Source organism: Equus caballus, chromosome 2, assembly GCF_041296265.1.
Source record: "Equus caballus isolate H_3958 breed thoroughbred chromosome 2, TB-T2T, whole genome shotgun sequence".
NCBI classification, from domain to species: domain Eukaryota; kingdom Metazoa; phylum Chordata; class Mammalia; order Perissodactyla; family Equidae; genus Equus; species Equus caballus.
This window is the reverse complement of record NC_091685.1, coordinates 121,763,485-121,778,883: the sequence shown is the minus strand read 5'-3', so window position 1 is coordinate 121,778,883 and position 15,399 is coordinate 121,763,485. Positions and strand designations below refer to the sequence as shown.

Here is a 15,399-nt window from a genome sequence, read left to right as displayed (position 1 = left end):
GACCCTTAAAGAGCTCCATCAATATCAGGTTGAACCACAAGAAACTGCTGCTGATATTTGATTGTTTTTAACCTATAAAAATGGCCATTTCATATGATTCAATCTAAAAGAAGAAGACGATGATGAATTATTAATGAATAGGTTAGTCAGGCTGAACAGATAATTTGCAAAAACCAGCAGGGAATGAAAAATTGATGCATATTTCAAATAAGTATTATTTTTTCAAATGAGTCTCAGAAGGCAGGTTTCTTTCTCTTGTGACACTAGGTTGGTCCTATGCAATGACCTGGACATGAACGAGGTCCCTACGAACTTCCCCGTGGACGCCGTGAAGCTTCGCATAGAGAAAACAGTCATCCGCAGGATCCCGGCCGAGGCCTTCTACTACCTGGTGGAGCTCCAGTACCTCTGGGTGACTTACAATTCCGTGGCCAGCCTTGATGCGAGCAGCTTTTACAACCTGAAGCAGCTGCATGAGTTGCGCTTGGATGGGAATTCTCTGGCTGCCTTCCCTTGGGCATCTCTGCTGGACATGCCGCTTCTGAGGACCCTGGGTCTGCACAATAACAGAATAACCAGTGTGCCAAATGAGGCCCTCAGGTACCTGAAGAACCTTGCCTACTTGGATTTATCAAGTAACAGACTAACAACGCTGCCACCAGATTTCCTGGAGAGCTGGTCTCACCTAGTTGCAACATCATCTAGAAGCCTGGCCCTCACACCAAGAAGAATTATTCTTGGTGAGCTCATCCATTTCTGGGCTTCTCAGGCCCAGATAATTTGCTCTGGATGCTTCAGTGGTTCAGTCTTCTCATATCTGCTGACTTTGGTTTCTTCCTCTATACTTGCACTTTTGATGGAATAGTACTTTATCAGCTAGGTCAATTTGCCTGTCTACCCTGTGTAAGGTGTAATGGTGTGTGTGTGTGTATGTGTGTGTGTGTGTGTTGGGGGAGGGAGGGGAGCTGGCCTCATAAGCTGAGACACTAATGTTGCTCTCAGAGGCCCTGGAGCTGAGTGACAGATCTTCCAACCTGCCCTTATTCTTGTGACACGCCGGTGCTCCATACTCTGCCACACCCAACCTTCCGCTCTGGTCTCTTTTTAACCCTTCCTCAGGCTCTTCACGAGTGGGAGAGGGACGTCGGCCTCTTTATGAGGGGCAAGGGTTTAATCGGTTAGGAAGATAGCTTCCAAATTTTCTTAATCTAAAAAGAAATGACAGAAACACCAGTTATTTAACTGGCCCCCAGTGGGTCTCCTAATGGATTTGGTCGCTAAGTTTAGCGGTGCTTAGCTTTGTATATGTTGATCCTGACTTTGTTTAGGTTCTATGGGTGTTAGTCTTGGGTTCTTAAAGGTACACTCCTTGTGGTAGACCCCTCTCTTCTTTCTTTGTATCTTCCCACAGCGCTCTGCACGTGGTGACCGCCCAGTGAATGTGGTTGCCCCATTGAAATCAGTGAACCGAGACCCTTCTCTGGGCTGTCTGTGGGCAGGGAGGCCTTCCACACTTCTGTAGAAGACACAGCCTGAGGCTTTGGTCAATAGGTTTGATTTGCTACAATTTTGCTCACTCGATAAGGCTTGTGGTCAGTTCACAAGTTGTGTCATCATTGCAGCAGAGGAGGTTGTTTCTCAGAAGAGTAAAGAACTTCTCTCTGTCCAATGAAATGACAGGAAGCCTTTTGGAGTGAGAAGCAACTAGATGCTAAATATGAGCCAGCAATCCCTGCTGACCAATATCACACACTCAAATCTTTGATGAAGTATAAATAAAATAAAAGTTAAATTTGAGTTTTCTTTTGATAAAAAAGAAAATGCTGTGACACCCCTTAAATGGTTTCAGCATTGCTTCTGTTGAGATGTAAATGTGTTTTGGTGCTTATGAGACTAAAAGCATGAGTAATGAGAACCAGATAGACAGGGGCAAAATCACATAAGCTTTTCTTATATAGCTAATTCATGTTTTGTCCACTGCTTATCTAGTCCTTCAAACATTTTTGGTTAGAAAATGAAAACAGTATTGTGGGATGGGTTAGAGAAAAAACATTAGTTTAACTTAACGATGGTTGTGGAGTCCTTATTATATACACTGTGATTATATACACCGTGCAAACCTATACTGTAGTATTTATTTATTTTAGCCACTAATTTGATCCTTATGTGTAAGGCTGATATTTAGAAATTGTCCTAATTTAAACATTGAGATTCTATTTCTCTCTCTATTTTTCTAAGTTTCTTTGGAAGCCATTCTTGGTTCTAACAGAACTACCGAATGGAGAGATACAGTAGACAATAAATCCAGTTACTAAATTACTATAAATAGCTCTCTAATGATTAGTTGCAAATATTACTATGAAGAAATAATTTATAGAGCATTATTATTTTTCACTTGTAAGTTAAATCTGGATGAGAACAGAGGGATCATATGGGAAAGGGTCATGAAATTTCTTTGTCCGTGGAGAGTTACCCACACAGGTTTATCTGTTTTAGGGTTCAGATGCTCTAAAAGCAGTAAAATGAGAATACTTTCAATATAACATTAAATTTAAAAAGCAGGGTATATAATTGTACTTAAAGCATAATTACAATTTTTTGAAAAGTGCAAAGAAAAAGACTGAAAAGATGCACTTGGTTAACCGGCTTCTTTGGGGGTGGGGCATCATTTGATTTTCTGTATTTTCAAAATGTTCTGCAACGACCATGCATTACTGTTACAATAGTGATAAAAATCATGATAATAAATAACAGAAGATATTTTAAAACGTGTCCAGCCATGGATGGCAGCTGGCCTTAGCAAAGCCGTGCCTGCAATGCAACAAGGGGAAAGAAGAGCTGCCCTCCCAGAGGAGGGCTGGGGCGCGCGTGGGCACGCACAGAGGAGTCAGTGCTCTCGGCTGGAAGATGGAGGTGGGAGGCCTTGCTCCCTCTTGCTCACAGGACTGTAATGAGAATGGGGTGAGATGTTGTATGTGACAGTTCTTTAGGATATGAGGCCAACAGTCTCTGAGGTTATGATTTTAGATGAATAATAATCCATAGCAGCTGTGACTGAGCCGGGAGTGTCTTATAACAAAATACTTCTCTACTCTGGTTCTTTTGCTATTTTAACTATATTTGAGTCTTCCAATTTTATCATTAAAATATGGTGATGAGAACCAGTTCTAGATTTTCTAGAACTCAGTGGTTAACTGTAGCAATCATATGTTTCTAGGTGCCTGTAGGATTTTTTTGTACTATTATAGTAAGACACGTTAAGCTTTTATATAACTTTATTGTCCTGTGTTTGCTATTGTTAGCAGATGGAGGTTCTATTTGAAATAATAATAGTAAAAGCTAACACTGATGGAGTGCTTACTCAGGGCCAAGCCTAGTTCCTATACTGCTCAGATAGAGCTTCTTCCAGCCTCGTGTTAACCGTGTGGTAAGTACCATTTCATCCCCATTTTATAGATGAAGAAATGAGGCACAAGTTAAGCCACTTGCCCAGATTCACTCACCACCTAGCGAAGGAGCAGGGGGGGAGTACAGGCCATTTGTTCCAGAACCCATGCGCTTCCCCTCTCCTTTGTAATGCAAGGTACGGTATGTACTAATACCAAAGTTATTTTTCTCATATATGCATTACTTTACCGATCTCTTTAAATCAGGTATTTAATAACAAAATTTAGGCAAAGGTTTTTCGATTACTCCCTCTCATTTCTGCATGAGTAAAAATACCAACTTAACGATATTGTCCTTTAATGTATCCATAAAAACATAAACTAGTGTCCTGCAAGTAAATATTTAGATTAACTGTGAAACCAGATTAGATTTTTGATTTGCAATACAGGTAAGTTTCCACGGCGTCTTTCTCAAGAATAGGCAAATATTTACATAGGCAGACTACGTAAGCCCTGACAATGATTTTCTTGGAGGAAAAAGCCTGCAGTAGGCGAGGGCATAAAATGCTTTCTTGAGTGCTATTTACTGGTGCCCAAATTTGTTCATTTGTAAACCTGGGCTCTTCTCCTATTCAGAATGAAATTTGCCTGAAGGGCAGCAGTAGCCTGATTATTCCCACAGAATTTTCTAATATGTCATTAATTTAATTCAGCAAATGCTCCTCAGTCCCCATGGGGATGCCCATGCTTTGCTAGGCCCAGAGAAGACTAATCCACGTAGTTAGGGCTGACCTGTGCCAGGCGCTCTCTTCAGGACTCCCTGGCAGGATCCCAGCCCTGAGGACCACCCCAGGAGGTGGGTCTGTAATCATCACGGCCCTCTTTTTACAGCTGGTGAAGGCAAAGTCAAGCTTCAAATTCACAGGCCATCTCCAGAGATAGCATTCCTCTCTTTTTTAAACTTTTTTTTAAATTGAGGAATTGGGGTGTAATACAGAGGATCTTACGTGTACAGTTGGGTATGATGGTAAATGTATACCCCCACAAAATCCACATCCTCACCAAGATACAGAACAATTTCATGCCCCTGCAAAGTTCCCCTGTGCCCCGTCTCAGTCAGTCTCCTCCCAGCCCATGCAACCACTATTTTATTTCTATCACCATAGGTTGATTTGTCTGCCCTGAATTTCACATAAATGGAATTTATAAGATGCGTTCTTGTGCCTGCCTTCTTTCACTCAGCACTGCGTTTTTGAGATTCATCTGTGTCATTGCATGGATTGGCGGTTCCTTATCGCTGAGTCACAGTCAATTTTATGAACGCACTCATTGTTCATCCTTTTTCTTGCTGTTGGACACATGGGCCATTTCCAGTTTTTAGTTATTATGAATTAAGCTATTATTCACATTCTTGTGCAAAGCTTTTTGTAGCATACGTTTTCATTTCTCTTGGATAAATTCTTAGGATTGAAATAGCTGGATCATAGGATGGTTATACACATCGCTTTTTAAGAAACTGCCCCCTTTCCAAAGAGCATGTACTGTTTTACACCCCCGCTAGTACTGTCTAACAGCCTACGTGCTCCACATCCTCTCCAACACTCCACGTCGTCAGTCTTTTTCATTTCAGTCTCTTTCATTTCATTTCAGGGGGTGGGTGGGTCAGGGCGTGGTACCACCTTGTCATTTTAATTTGCATTTCCCTAATGACTGACGGTCTTGACCATGTTTTTATTTGCTTATTGACCACTGGTATATTCCTTTATAATTTTTTAAGGTTGTTTTTTCTTTCATGGTTTTTTAAGGTTGTTTTTCTTTTTATTATTGAACACAAGTCTTTTGTTAGTTATATGCATTATGAATATTTCCTCTGAGTCTGTGGCTTGTCTGTACATTTTCTTCATGGAGTCTTTAGTAAGAAAGTTTTAAATTTTGGCGACATCTGATTTATCAGTTTTTTCTTTTATGGTTAGTGCTTTCTGTGTCCCATCTAAGGAATATTTGCCTACCCACAGGTGACAGAGATATTCTACTGTCTTTATGGTTTTAACTTTTATATTCAGTTTGTAGCTTTATATTCTTAGCTTTTATGTTCATGACTGTGATCCATCTCAAAATAGTTTTTGAGTATAGTGTGAGGTAGGGGTTGAAGTTTATGTTTTTCCAAACGGATGTCCATTTGTCTCAGCACCATTTGCTGAAATGACTTTCCTTTCCCCTTGAATGTGACTCGCCACTGCCTCCACAAAGCTGACTAAGGTGTGCTCTTTGCCTTCAAGAGCTGATCATCTGCAGAATGACTTTTGTACAGGAATTTATTGCTGACTTTTCACACAAAAATAGCACATTTAATCCAACCACCGTGATGCATGGAAAACATTACCCTTTTAAAAAAAGGAGAAGGCAAAGTTCATTTGCCCCTACCCAAGAATAGTTATGTAAAATAAATTGATTAATGCAAATTACTGTGGATGGTGTGCTGGCTGGAAGGAATGCAGTGAAGGTCACAGTGTAACTCCAGGGAGTTCTTGTAACTTTGTCCCCAGGAGAAAAAGCACTTGGTGAATGCGTTCAGCACTCAGATCATTATTAGTTTTCAGGGTTTAAAGTTATACCCTTGACCTTGGATATTTCAAAGTTGGAATAAATAAACATTCTATGTTTGAGGGATTTAGAAATATCTTCCTGGTTTACATAACTTTTAGATATGACCAGTTGGATTAATTTTTAAAAGAATTTTGTTTCACCGTTAATACATTTTTCAAACAGCGTCAAAGTGGGAATGAAATTGTTAATGTTAAAAGCCCCTGGATCTTTCCCGATATAGACATTTGTGCTCCAGACATTGCTGCTTTGACATCCGTTATTTGTAGATAACGGCACATATAGCTGCCACCCATGGCTCTAGACGCTTTTAGGTGTTGAAGAAATGAGTTATGGTGGAAGGAGTATTAGATTAGGAGGCTGAAACATCTGGGATTTGGTCAGAACTCTAAGCTACTTACAAAGTTAAGGCAGTAATCTCTGAGCTCTGGCGTTCTCTGGTGTGAAATTGGAAGAATCATACGAGTTTCCAGAGGTCGATATAAGACATATACATAGTGGTTGAGAATGAGAGCTTTAAGACCAGGACACCGAGGGTCAAATCCTGACTGCGGTCAGTTGTGTGACCTTGGGCAGATCCCTAAACCTCCCTAAGCACTGGTTTTCTTAAAATGAGCGTGAAACTAACATATACACCTCATGCTATTGTCAGGATTGAGGCAGACAAATCCTTTAGCAGGCTTAGCACTGTTGGGAGACAATTCTTCCGTCTCTCACATTTCTGCCTGTCTTGTGAGCAGAGGCAGGCACTAACTGACTGCCTCCTGCGCTGAACTATCTTTTCAAGGAAGTTTGTGTCGAAAGCCATTTTGGAAGCAGAGATTTGTCTCCCTCCAGAGCAAAGGGTAGGCATGCTTACTGCCCAGTGTGATAAAGATAGTGTCTCCCTCCAGAGCTGTGAGTAATAAACTATCCTTTGTCTCTGACCAGGAGTCCTGTGTCTTCTGCCAACATCTATAAAACTACGTGGCCAACTGGGATGAGGTGGTCACCCTAAATAGGGCAAAACTCAGACCCTTTACAGTTCTTGACAGGTGCAGTATTTGCCACATAGAAAGCAATCAATAACTGCTAACTTGTGTTGTTATTACTTTGTAAAGAAAAAATCTGGCCTAATAAGTGTTTTGAAAGTATTAAGTATTCTACACACATTATTCCATGATAGAATGAATTTGACGTTTGTTGCGGGTGGGATAGAATTCAAAGCAACGTTACTGAACTGGTTATGAATTCAAAGGACTAAATATAAGAGGAAGAAGTTCAAGCTAGTTCACTCACGGAAGAAAAGAAATTTATAAGATAGAACGTAAAAGAACAGTAAACATTTACCAATGCTGGCAGAAAAATATGAGCCAGTCATGAAGCGCTATTATGCTAAAAATAGGAATTCATGGAAATCTAGAATTTATAAATGAACAGTCAAATCTTCCACCATGGTTAGAATTTTCTAAAATTGCAATTCTGTCTTTTCTCCTTATGAATCAATATATAATCCACTCCATTAGTAAAAAGCCACAACCACAAATCTTTTTGAGAGAAGTCCTTTTCAACCTTGGGCTTTATGTGAGGCTGCTGTGGGGCGTCACCCTTAAGGCCCTCAGAGAGACTTTTGTGTGACGGAAGGCTCTGAGCACCATCTGACATCCTTCTGAGATCTTAGCACACGACGTTAGAGTCCCTCCCACGCTAGACTTGGTTTTCTCTCTGAAGCCCTTTCTTAACGTGAGAGCTTTGGAGAGGCTGGGAGTAAGAACCCAGCAAGTTTCAGCTCCTTTATGTTAGCACATCTTCCTTCAGCTGTTGTCTCTCCTCGACATTTTACAATGAGCAGCAGGAAGACACCAGGCAGCAGTTTGGACACCGCGTGAAGAAATATCCTTAGCTGGAACGTGCGTGTCGCTGAATATGTTTTCTACTTTCCAGGTGAGCCACAGGTGACGGTGTTGCTAAACTTTCTGCCACTCCATAACGAGGGGCCCCTCTCCTCTAGTTTCCGGGAACGTTTTCCTCATTTCTCTTTGAGCTCTCACTGACAGGCTCCTTGAAGGCCGCAGCACTTTGACCAGCAGTTCTGAAAGTGGAGGCAGACCCTGAAGGCACTCGCAGGGGAGGCTGACAGCTAACTGACCTTGCTGCTGATGCTCTCCTGAAGGGAGACTGAGCAGGGCACCTCCGTGGCCACCACATGTGACATCCATGCTAAGCTATGTTCCAGCCTCGACCAGTCTTTCCCATCTTCTCTCCTGATGCTGCTTGCATCTCACTCTGTGCTTTCGCTCCACAGAACTTATCCTGCCTCAGTGTGTCTTCAGATCACACAAAACAGCAATGCAGTGCAGGCTGTACTAGGTGCCTCTCAGCACCCCATAACCCTTCAAATACCAGAAGTGCTTTCACAGCACCTAGAAATAGCTCTGTCGCGGTATTTATGGCACCTGTGGTACTTGGATTCAAATCTTGGCTCTGACACTAATTAACTATGTGGCTTTGGTCAAATTATTTGGCTTCTCCATGTCTCAGCTTCTTCAACTTTAAAATGGGGATAATAATACTCTCCTCCTCATGGGATTGTTGGAATTCAATGAGATAATACAGGAAAGTGCTTAGAGGAGAGCCTAGTGTGGGGTAAATGGTCAGTAACGGTGAGCCGTGGTCGTTAATGATCTGAACTGACAGGATGTGTTCTTTCAGTGGCTGGATTGCAGGGCAAACCTGACAGCCAGGTGCCTCCTTTTCATCCCGCAAAGCACGTCTGTTCTGAGGGAGACAGTGCAGACACCTGCTTCCCCAAGAGGCTGTGATGTCAGCTGAAGTCATCAGAATAAACTTTTCACCCTTTTCCTCCCTTCTGGCCTAGGTCTGCAGGACAACCCTTGGTTTTGTGACTGTCACATTTCCAAAGTGATCGAGTTGTCTAAAGTTGCTGACCCCGCTGTAGTGCTCCTCGATCCACTGATGATTTGTAGTGAACCCGAGCGCCTGGCAGGGATTGCATTTCAGCGGGCTGAGCTGGAGCAGTGTCTGAAGCCATCGGTGATGGCCTCGGCCACCCAGATCACGTCCGCTCTGGGCAGTAACGTTCTGCTGCGGTGCGATGCCACCGGCTACCCCACCCCACAGCTCACGTGGACCAGATCCGACAGCTCGCCAGTTAATTATACAGGTATTCTCTTAATTCAGGCCTATGAAACAAAGAGTTTTCAAAGGTTGGAACTGAACCTCATGTTTTTGTTTTGTTTGAAATTGGCCGGTTAATTCTAATAAAATATGCCAAGATTTTTGGGTGAAAGGAATTTGAAAGGTTCATTTTTTTGGTTAATATTTTCCTTAGTTTATCTGACTAACTACATGGATGAAATTAGACAATCTGATTTTTTTCTTAGAAAACAACACAATCCAGTGGATGGCAAATTGCATAAGGCCTATGTTTTTCTGCATTGTCTTGGGTACGGCTCACATTAAAATGCATGACCATTACAATTGTCTTAAAAGGGATTTTCATACAAGCTTCTCATTTTTGAATGATTACTTAAATATTAAATTACACGAAAACCTTATTATGAAGCAAAAAGTGTAATTTTTAGAAATATTGGTAACACAGACTTTTCAGATCCTACTATGATTGAGTCGGTGCTTTGGCCTTATTTCCATAGTGATATTCTCATGATCAAAGGGATATATTTTTAAAACTCTTTAAAATTAAATTTAAATCAAGGTTGAAATGATGAAACCTGATGGAAAAAAAAATGAGGCCTAATATTCCTACAAATAGAAAGTAAATGGCCCACAGCTTAAGAGGGTGAGTTACATTTTGGGCTATTGAGACATTCAGTGCATTACTATCCTTCAGAAAGCTTCAGAAATCAAGGCAGGATAAAAATATGTTAGATTTTAGTGTTTAGGAAAGTAAAATTCCAGTTTTGCAAGAACTATATATTGTTCTGCAAATTAAAAAAATCCATGGTTTAGATGTTAATCTAAGTTAAATATAAAATGGAAGATTGAGAATACAAATTCTGACTCCTCCATGCCGGAAAATGATCTGCTACACCTTCTGGCTATAGACAGACGGCATTTTATTACAATAAAAATATTTGGGGAAATATTTAAGTAAGGGCTTCTGGTATACGTTTTATAAAGCTACAGTGAGTTAAAATTGGAAGGGCTCTTTGAGATCACTTTGTCTTATCCCCTTATTTTAAAAATACAGAGACAGAGACCTAAAGACATTAACTGACTTGTCTGAAATCACATCCACTTAGTGGACAAAAGTTTACTAACACCAAGTCTCCTAACTTGCAGCCCCATGTCTTTTGAAAATACTACTCTCCATACAGACCTCATGGCACATGGCACGTCCCAGACCTTCATGTAGACGATTCACAGAACCATTGCCTGCCTTCGGAGATTTGCAGTGTGCCACTTTCCTCTTGGCTTTTGTGAAAGGGATGCGTGTAGAACCAGATAGTTGCTTCAGTCGGCATGTTGCTTGAGTTTTTCCTTTTTTTTCCCTCTCACAAAGTATGTATGTTGTTTTCTTCCAGTAATTCAGGAATCTCCAGAGGAAGGAGTCAGATGGTCCATAATAAGCTTGACAGGCATTTCATACAAGGATGCTGGGGATTACAAATGTAAGGCCAAAAATTTGGCTGGGATGTCGGAAGCTGTGGTTACTGTGACAGTGGTTGGTGTTGTCACAACCACCATATCATCAGACACTTCTGAAAGAGGAACTGGAGATCAGCCTGAGCAAGAGGTCCAGGCAGACTCTAGAACTCCATCCATACCTGGCCCATCGGCATCTCCCTGGCCTCCTTCCTCCGCTGCTTCTTCCACTTTTCTTTCTACTTCTACTTTGTCTCCTCCCTCCACTGCTTCCTCCTCCTTATCTCCTTTCTTCTCCTCCTTTGTTTCTCCAACCACAACTCGAAGCACTAGAATTTCAACAAGCACCACCGTGGCTGGCCAGCAGTCACTCCAGCTCTACCCAGATGTGAAAAGAAATTTAAAGGTGGAGATGGGTGGAGGTAAGCTTCCTCCTGCTAGTGCAAGTAAAAAAGAATTGGCGTTGTTGGATCAAGCAATGTCTATGGAGATGGGTGCCACAATAGAAAATCTCAGGGTGGTCAGCGAGACCGAAGAGAGTGTGACTTTGGTGTGGAACACCATCAACAGCATGCGTGACTCTGAGGTGAACGTGTTGTATTCCAAGTATGGGGAGAAGGACCTGCTGATGCTTAATGCTGACTCCAGCAAGAACCAAGTAACCATAGATGGCTTGGAGCCTGGGAAGCAATACATAGCATGTGTCTATCCGAAAGGAGTGCCTCCCCGGAAGGACCAGTGCATCACCTTTTCTACTAGGACGGTTGAAGAAGTGGGTGATTTTCAAGGGTCTTTCCTTATCGTGGTGAGCGGTACTGCCTGTGTTGTTGTCTTGCCATTGATATTTTTCCTGTTGTACAAAGTTTGCAAACTGCAATGTAGGTCAGAATCCTTTTGGGAAGATGATTTAGCCAAAGAGACTTACATCCAGTTTGAGACCCTGTCGCCCAGGTCTCAAAGTGTAGGGGAACTTTGGACTCGAAGGCACAGAGACGATTCAGAAAAGGTGCTGCTTTGTTCTAGGTCAAGTGTGGAATCTCAGATGACTTTTAAAAGCGAGGGTTCTAGACCAGACTATTATTGCTAAGGTTTTACAGCTCAGGTGCATGTGAATTTCTTCCAATTGAGGATCTGAGGGTATAGTTGACCGTCTGTTTGGATGACTTTTGGACAGACTTTCCCATCCTTCATGAAAATCACAAATGGAGTGCTTTTAATTGTGTTTAAAAAAATACCATGAGACTTCTGAACTGAAAGGACAAATAATCTTGACTTTTTTTGTGTGGAAGGTGTCCATAGAAATAATTTTTAGAGCAGTGCTTAATAAGTTATTAATATGTTTTAGGGTAATGTTTTAGTCCTTAAAAATAAATTTATGTGAAAATGGTTGTAAAAAAGTGAAATCTGAATTTTAAAAAGATAGTTTTTTGGGCAGTGAAGAAAGATTAGTGTAACCAGCTATGCCTTGACTTCACTCCTGTTCAAAGTGCCCTGTGGGGTTTGCTGTGGATACTGGCTGCCATTACCTGGTGGGCGAGAGTGGAAGAGTAAGTTTTGCATTCGCTAAGGTGAAATCCAGCCCCGTGGAGAAGGAGGGCTCCGTCTCTTCGTGCCCGTAGGCATTACAATACTGTGTAGTTGTATTCATATTGCAAGTAAGAAACAGTTTTCCCATGTCCTAAGAAACATAGGTATTAGCAAAAATAAGTTTAGAAAGAGGATCATGATGCATAGTAAGGTCATTTCAAAAAATAGTAACTATTGCATTCTAGTACATTTGCTAAGTGACTGTATGGGTCTGTTTTTAAACCATGGTGCTCCTTTTAAAACAATCTCTTGAATATTTTGATATTTACTCTTCTTCTCTCCCTCCGCTCTTCCTTCCGTCGTTTCTTTTTTCCCCTTCTGCTTTGTCAGAAGATATTCAGGCGGCCAAAGGACCACAGCTAAGCTGTTTGTCTTTTGCCATGTTATTTTGATTTCCTGGATAAAGGGAAGAACTTGGAGAGTCTTTTTTAGAGCCAAAAGGCATGTTTTAGGATTTTGAAAGATTATCTTCAGTGGATGCATTTGGTCAGACTTTGTAGGTTAGAAACATCAAGGAAATTGAATTGGAGTGGCCAGATGAATAGGAGAAAAGGAGCGTCATAGATAAAATTTAGTTTTTTTTTTAAAAAGGAGTTTTTCACCACCTTTACTCAAGATTATATTCCCTTTACATTGAAGATTTTGGAGTATAGAACAGATTTATAAAGGTATGTCAGAAGTCCTGAAATATCCTGAGAAGCAAGTTCTCAGAAAATACTATGTTTGGTAAGAAACAGATTGTCTTTGATGTAACACGTTGTGGAAATTATAATACAAGCAGCTGCAGAATGAGAAATTGTTTATTCCAAATGGCTCTTAATTAAAAAGAAAAAAGAATTTCAGTTTAGCCATAATCCGCACATCAGAAGATGACCAGCATGGATGGATGGCCTGCTCTGAACTCCCCCACTTCCCCTGCTGGTATAATTTCCTCTCCTTTCCAGCTTTTTTGTCCTTGGTGCTTCCATCACTGAGTGCATTATCTAATGAGCTAACAGTTTTTAATTCAGTATTCATTGTTGGGATTTGTTAGAAAAATATATTTTGCAGACAATTTTGTGTTTAGCTTCAAATTATTTTAGATCAACTTATTTTAAACTAAAAGATTGCAAAAACCTTCATTTCTCTACTCTAAAGATATCATGAAATTTCATTGCCATATTTAAAGGGCTCTGCCAAAATACTGCGGGAGAATGTTACAGACTACTGAGCTAAATGGCACCCAAATTGTACAAAGGCAGGTTATTTCAAAAAAGGAGACTTGGACCATCATGATGAGATAAGTTACTGACTGCCCTTATAATCAAAATCAAGTGAGGTCTGGACTTAATTTTGACCAATGAGAAAAAGCTAGTTGGTGACATGGAGGGGAGAAAGCACTTTTGTCATCTTCAACTTGGTTTTAGCACAGGAGGTGAATTGCAAGTAATTTGTTACTAATAGTGAAAGAATATAATTGTAAGTCATCTGCTTTCTAAAAATACATAGATTTGAGTCTATGCAAGGTTATCCTGGTAATATCATTGCTCTCATGTTCTTACGAGTACGCTTTCTTGAGTGGGAGAGAAAGACTGACATGCTAGCAAGCAGCATGGAATTCCACGTAATCAACAGTCTGTTAATCAATGTCACCATAAGCGTTGTGGATGATATATAGCATAACTGATATTGAGCCAATATATGTTGCAATTAGATATAATTACAATGTCTTACTTTCAGACAAAATATATTGGAGATTTGTAAAAGTTGGGGTACACGGTGAGGGCGTGTTCCACGTGAGACTATCATCAGTGATGTGCTATGACATAAAAAATGTTGAGGACTCCAAAGTAATAGTTTATGATGGCCGGAAAAGCAAACCGTGGACTTTGGAGTCAGATAAGTGCCCTGGACTTTGGGAAACTTTTATGAAAGTTTCAAAGAGAAAAATTTTTGACCCCTAGGCTTGAGTCTCAAAAAGGCATTATGGCTAATGAAGGGAGATTAAAAAAGAAATTTCCAGATGAATGATTGTGAAATAATTCAAATAAAATGGGAGACAGCTCAGGAAAGTTGAATGGCTGTCTAGTAACTTAAAATTTCAAATGATAAGTATAAAGGAAAGAAAGAAGTTTGAGTAACCAATGACGAATGTAGAAATGTAGCAAATCTATTATAAAAGTGTCAAAAATTTAGACCACCCAATAAATTAAGGATCAAAAAGAAAGGGTAAAGTTGACCAGAAGGAACTATAAGGCTTGTTTTTTGTTTTGTTTTGTTTCAGTGGAAAGAGAATGCTAATGTTTGTATTGATAAGTAGACTTTTCTTTTGTTTATAATAAAACTGATTTTGTATACAAACATCTGATTCTTGATTTGTTTAAATAGCGAAAAAAATTAGGCTATACTCCCAGTGGATATGTTCGTGTTGCTGTCTTTCTATGCAATTAATTTCAAGTCAGTGGTTGGATGAAAGTCATTCTCCTTTGTATAGGGTATAACATTGATGATTCATTCCATAATTATTCAGGAAAATAAGCACCAATGTTTATGTATTATTTTGGTACAGTTTGTAAACACAATTAAATCCTTACAGAAAAGCAGCAATTTTCTATCATTGCCATAATTTTAATACATCATGTATTAAGTGTGCTGGTTGTCTTTATCTTATGGAATTTCCCAAGTGTTTAACATTGGGACAGTAGCAAGGAGTTAAATTCTTGGAGTAATTGCATAGATGCATAGATCTCCACTGATGCTAAGTTCCTTATCATACTTTCTGTCATCTCTAGGAGCAAAGACAGAAGGGTAGGAGTACAGAAGAATTTTGAGGAAAAACCTCTCAAAATATGAGACAGCAGGTCTGGAGGATAATGGCAGTCCCCTGAATCCTAATATCTCCACGCATCGTTCCCCCAAAATCCCCAAAACTATTAGTTTAACAAAAAATGCAAATAAAACCATGCATGACCCATATTTTTAGCATTAGTAGGAGAGAGAAAATACGATGGACTACAAGTTGCCTGTAAGATAAATAAACATCAAATTCTGACTAGTGTTCTGCCTCTGCTGCAAGCCTGTGGGTGTGGAGAGCGAGAGAAGGAAGGCATAAGAGACCGCAAGAGAGAGGAGAGCCAAGAGTCTGTGTGGAGCAAAGACAAAAGCACACCCAGAGAATGAAGGCCAACACCAAGTGCAAATACACTGACCTCATGTCTGAGACTAGAGCTGCAAGGGA

The 15,399-nt window shown here is 40.4% G+C and overlaps 1 protein-coding gene across 1 annotated transcript; it reads left to right on the top strand.

Annotated features, from left to right (window-relative positions):
* Positions 1-271: 271 nt before the first annotated feature.
* On the top strand, positions 272-14,519 carry LRIT3 (leucine rich repeat, Ig-like and transmembrane domains 3). Its single transcript, XM_001502894.7, has 3 exons — positions 272-740; positions 8,848-9,153; positions 10,535-14,519. Exons 1-3 carry the CDS (start codon positions 293-295, stop codon positions 11,680-11,682), a joined length of 1,902 nt encoding a protein of 633 aa, XP_001502944.5. The 5' UTR covers positions 272-292; the 3' UTR covers positions 11,683-14,519.
* Positions 14,520-15,399: the final 880 nt, after the last annotated feature.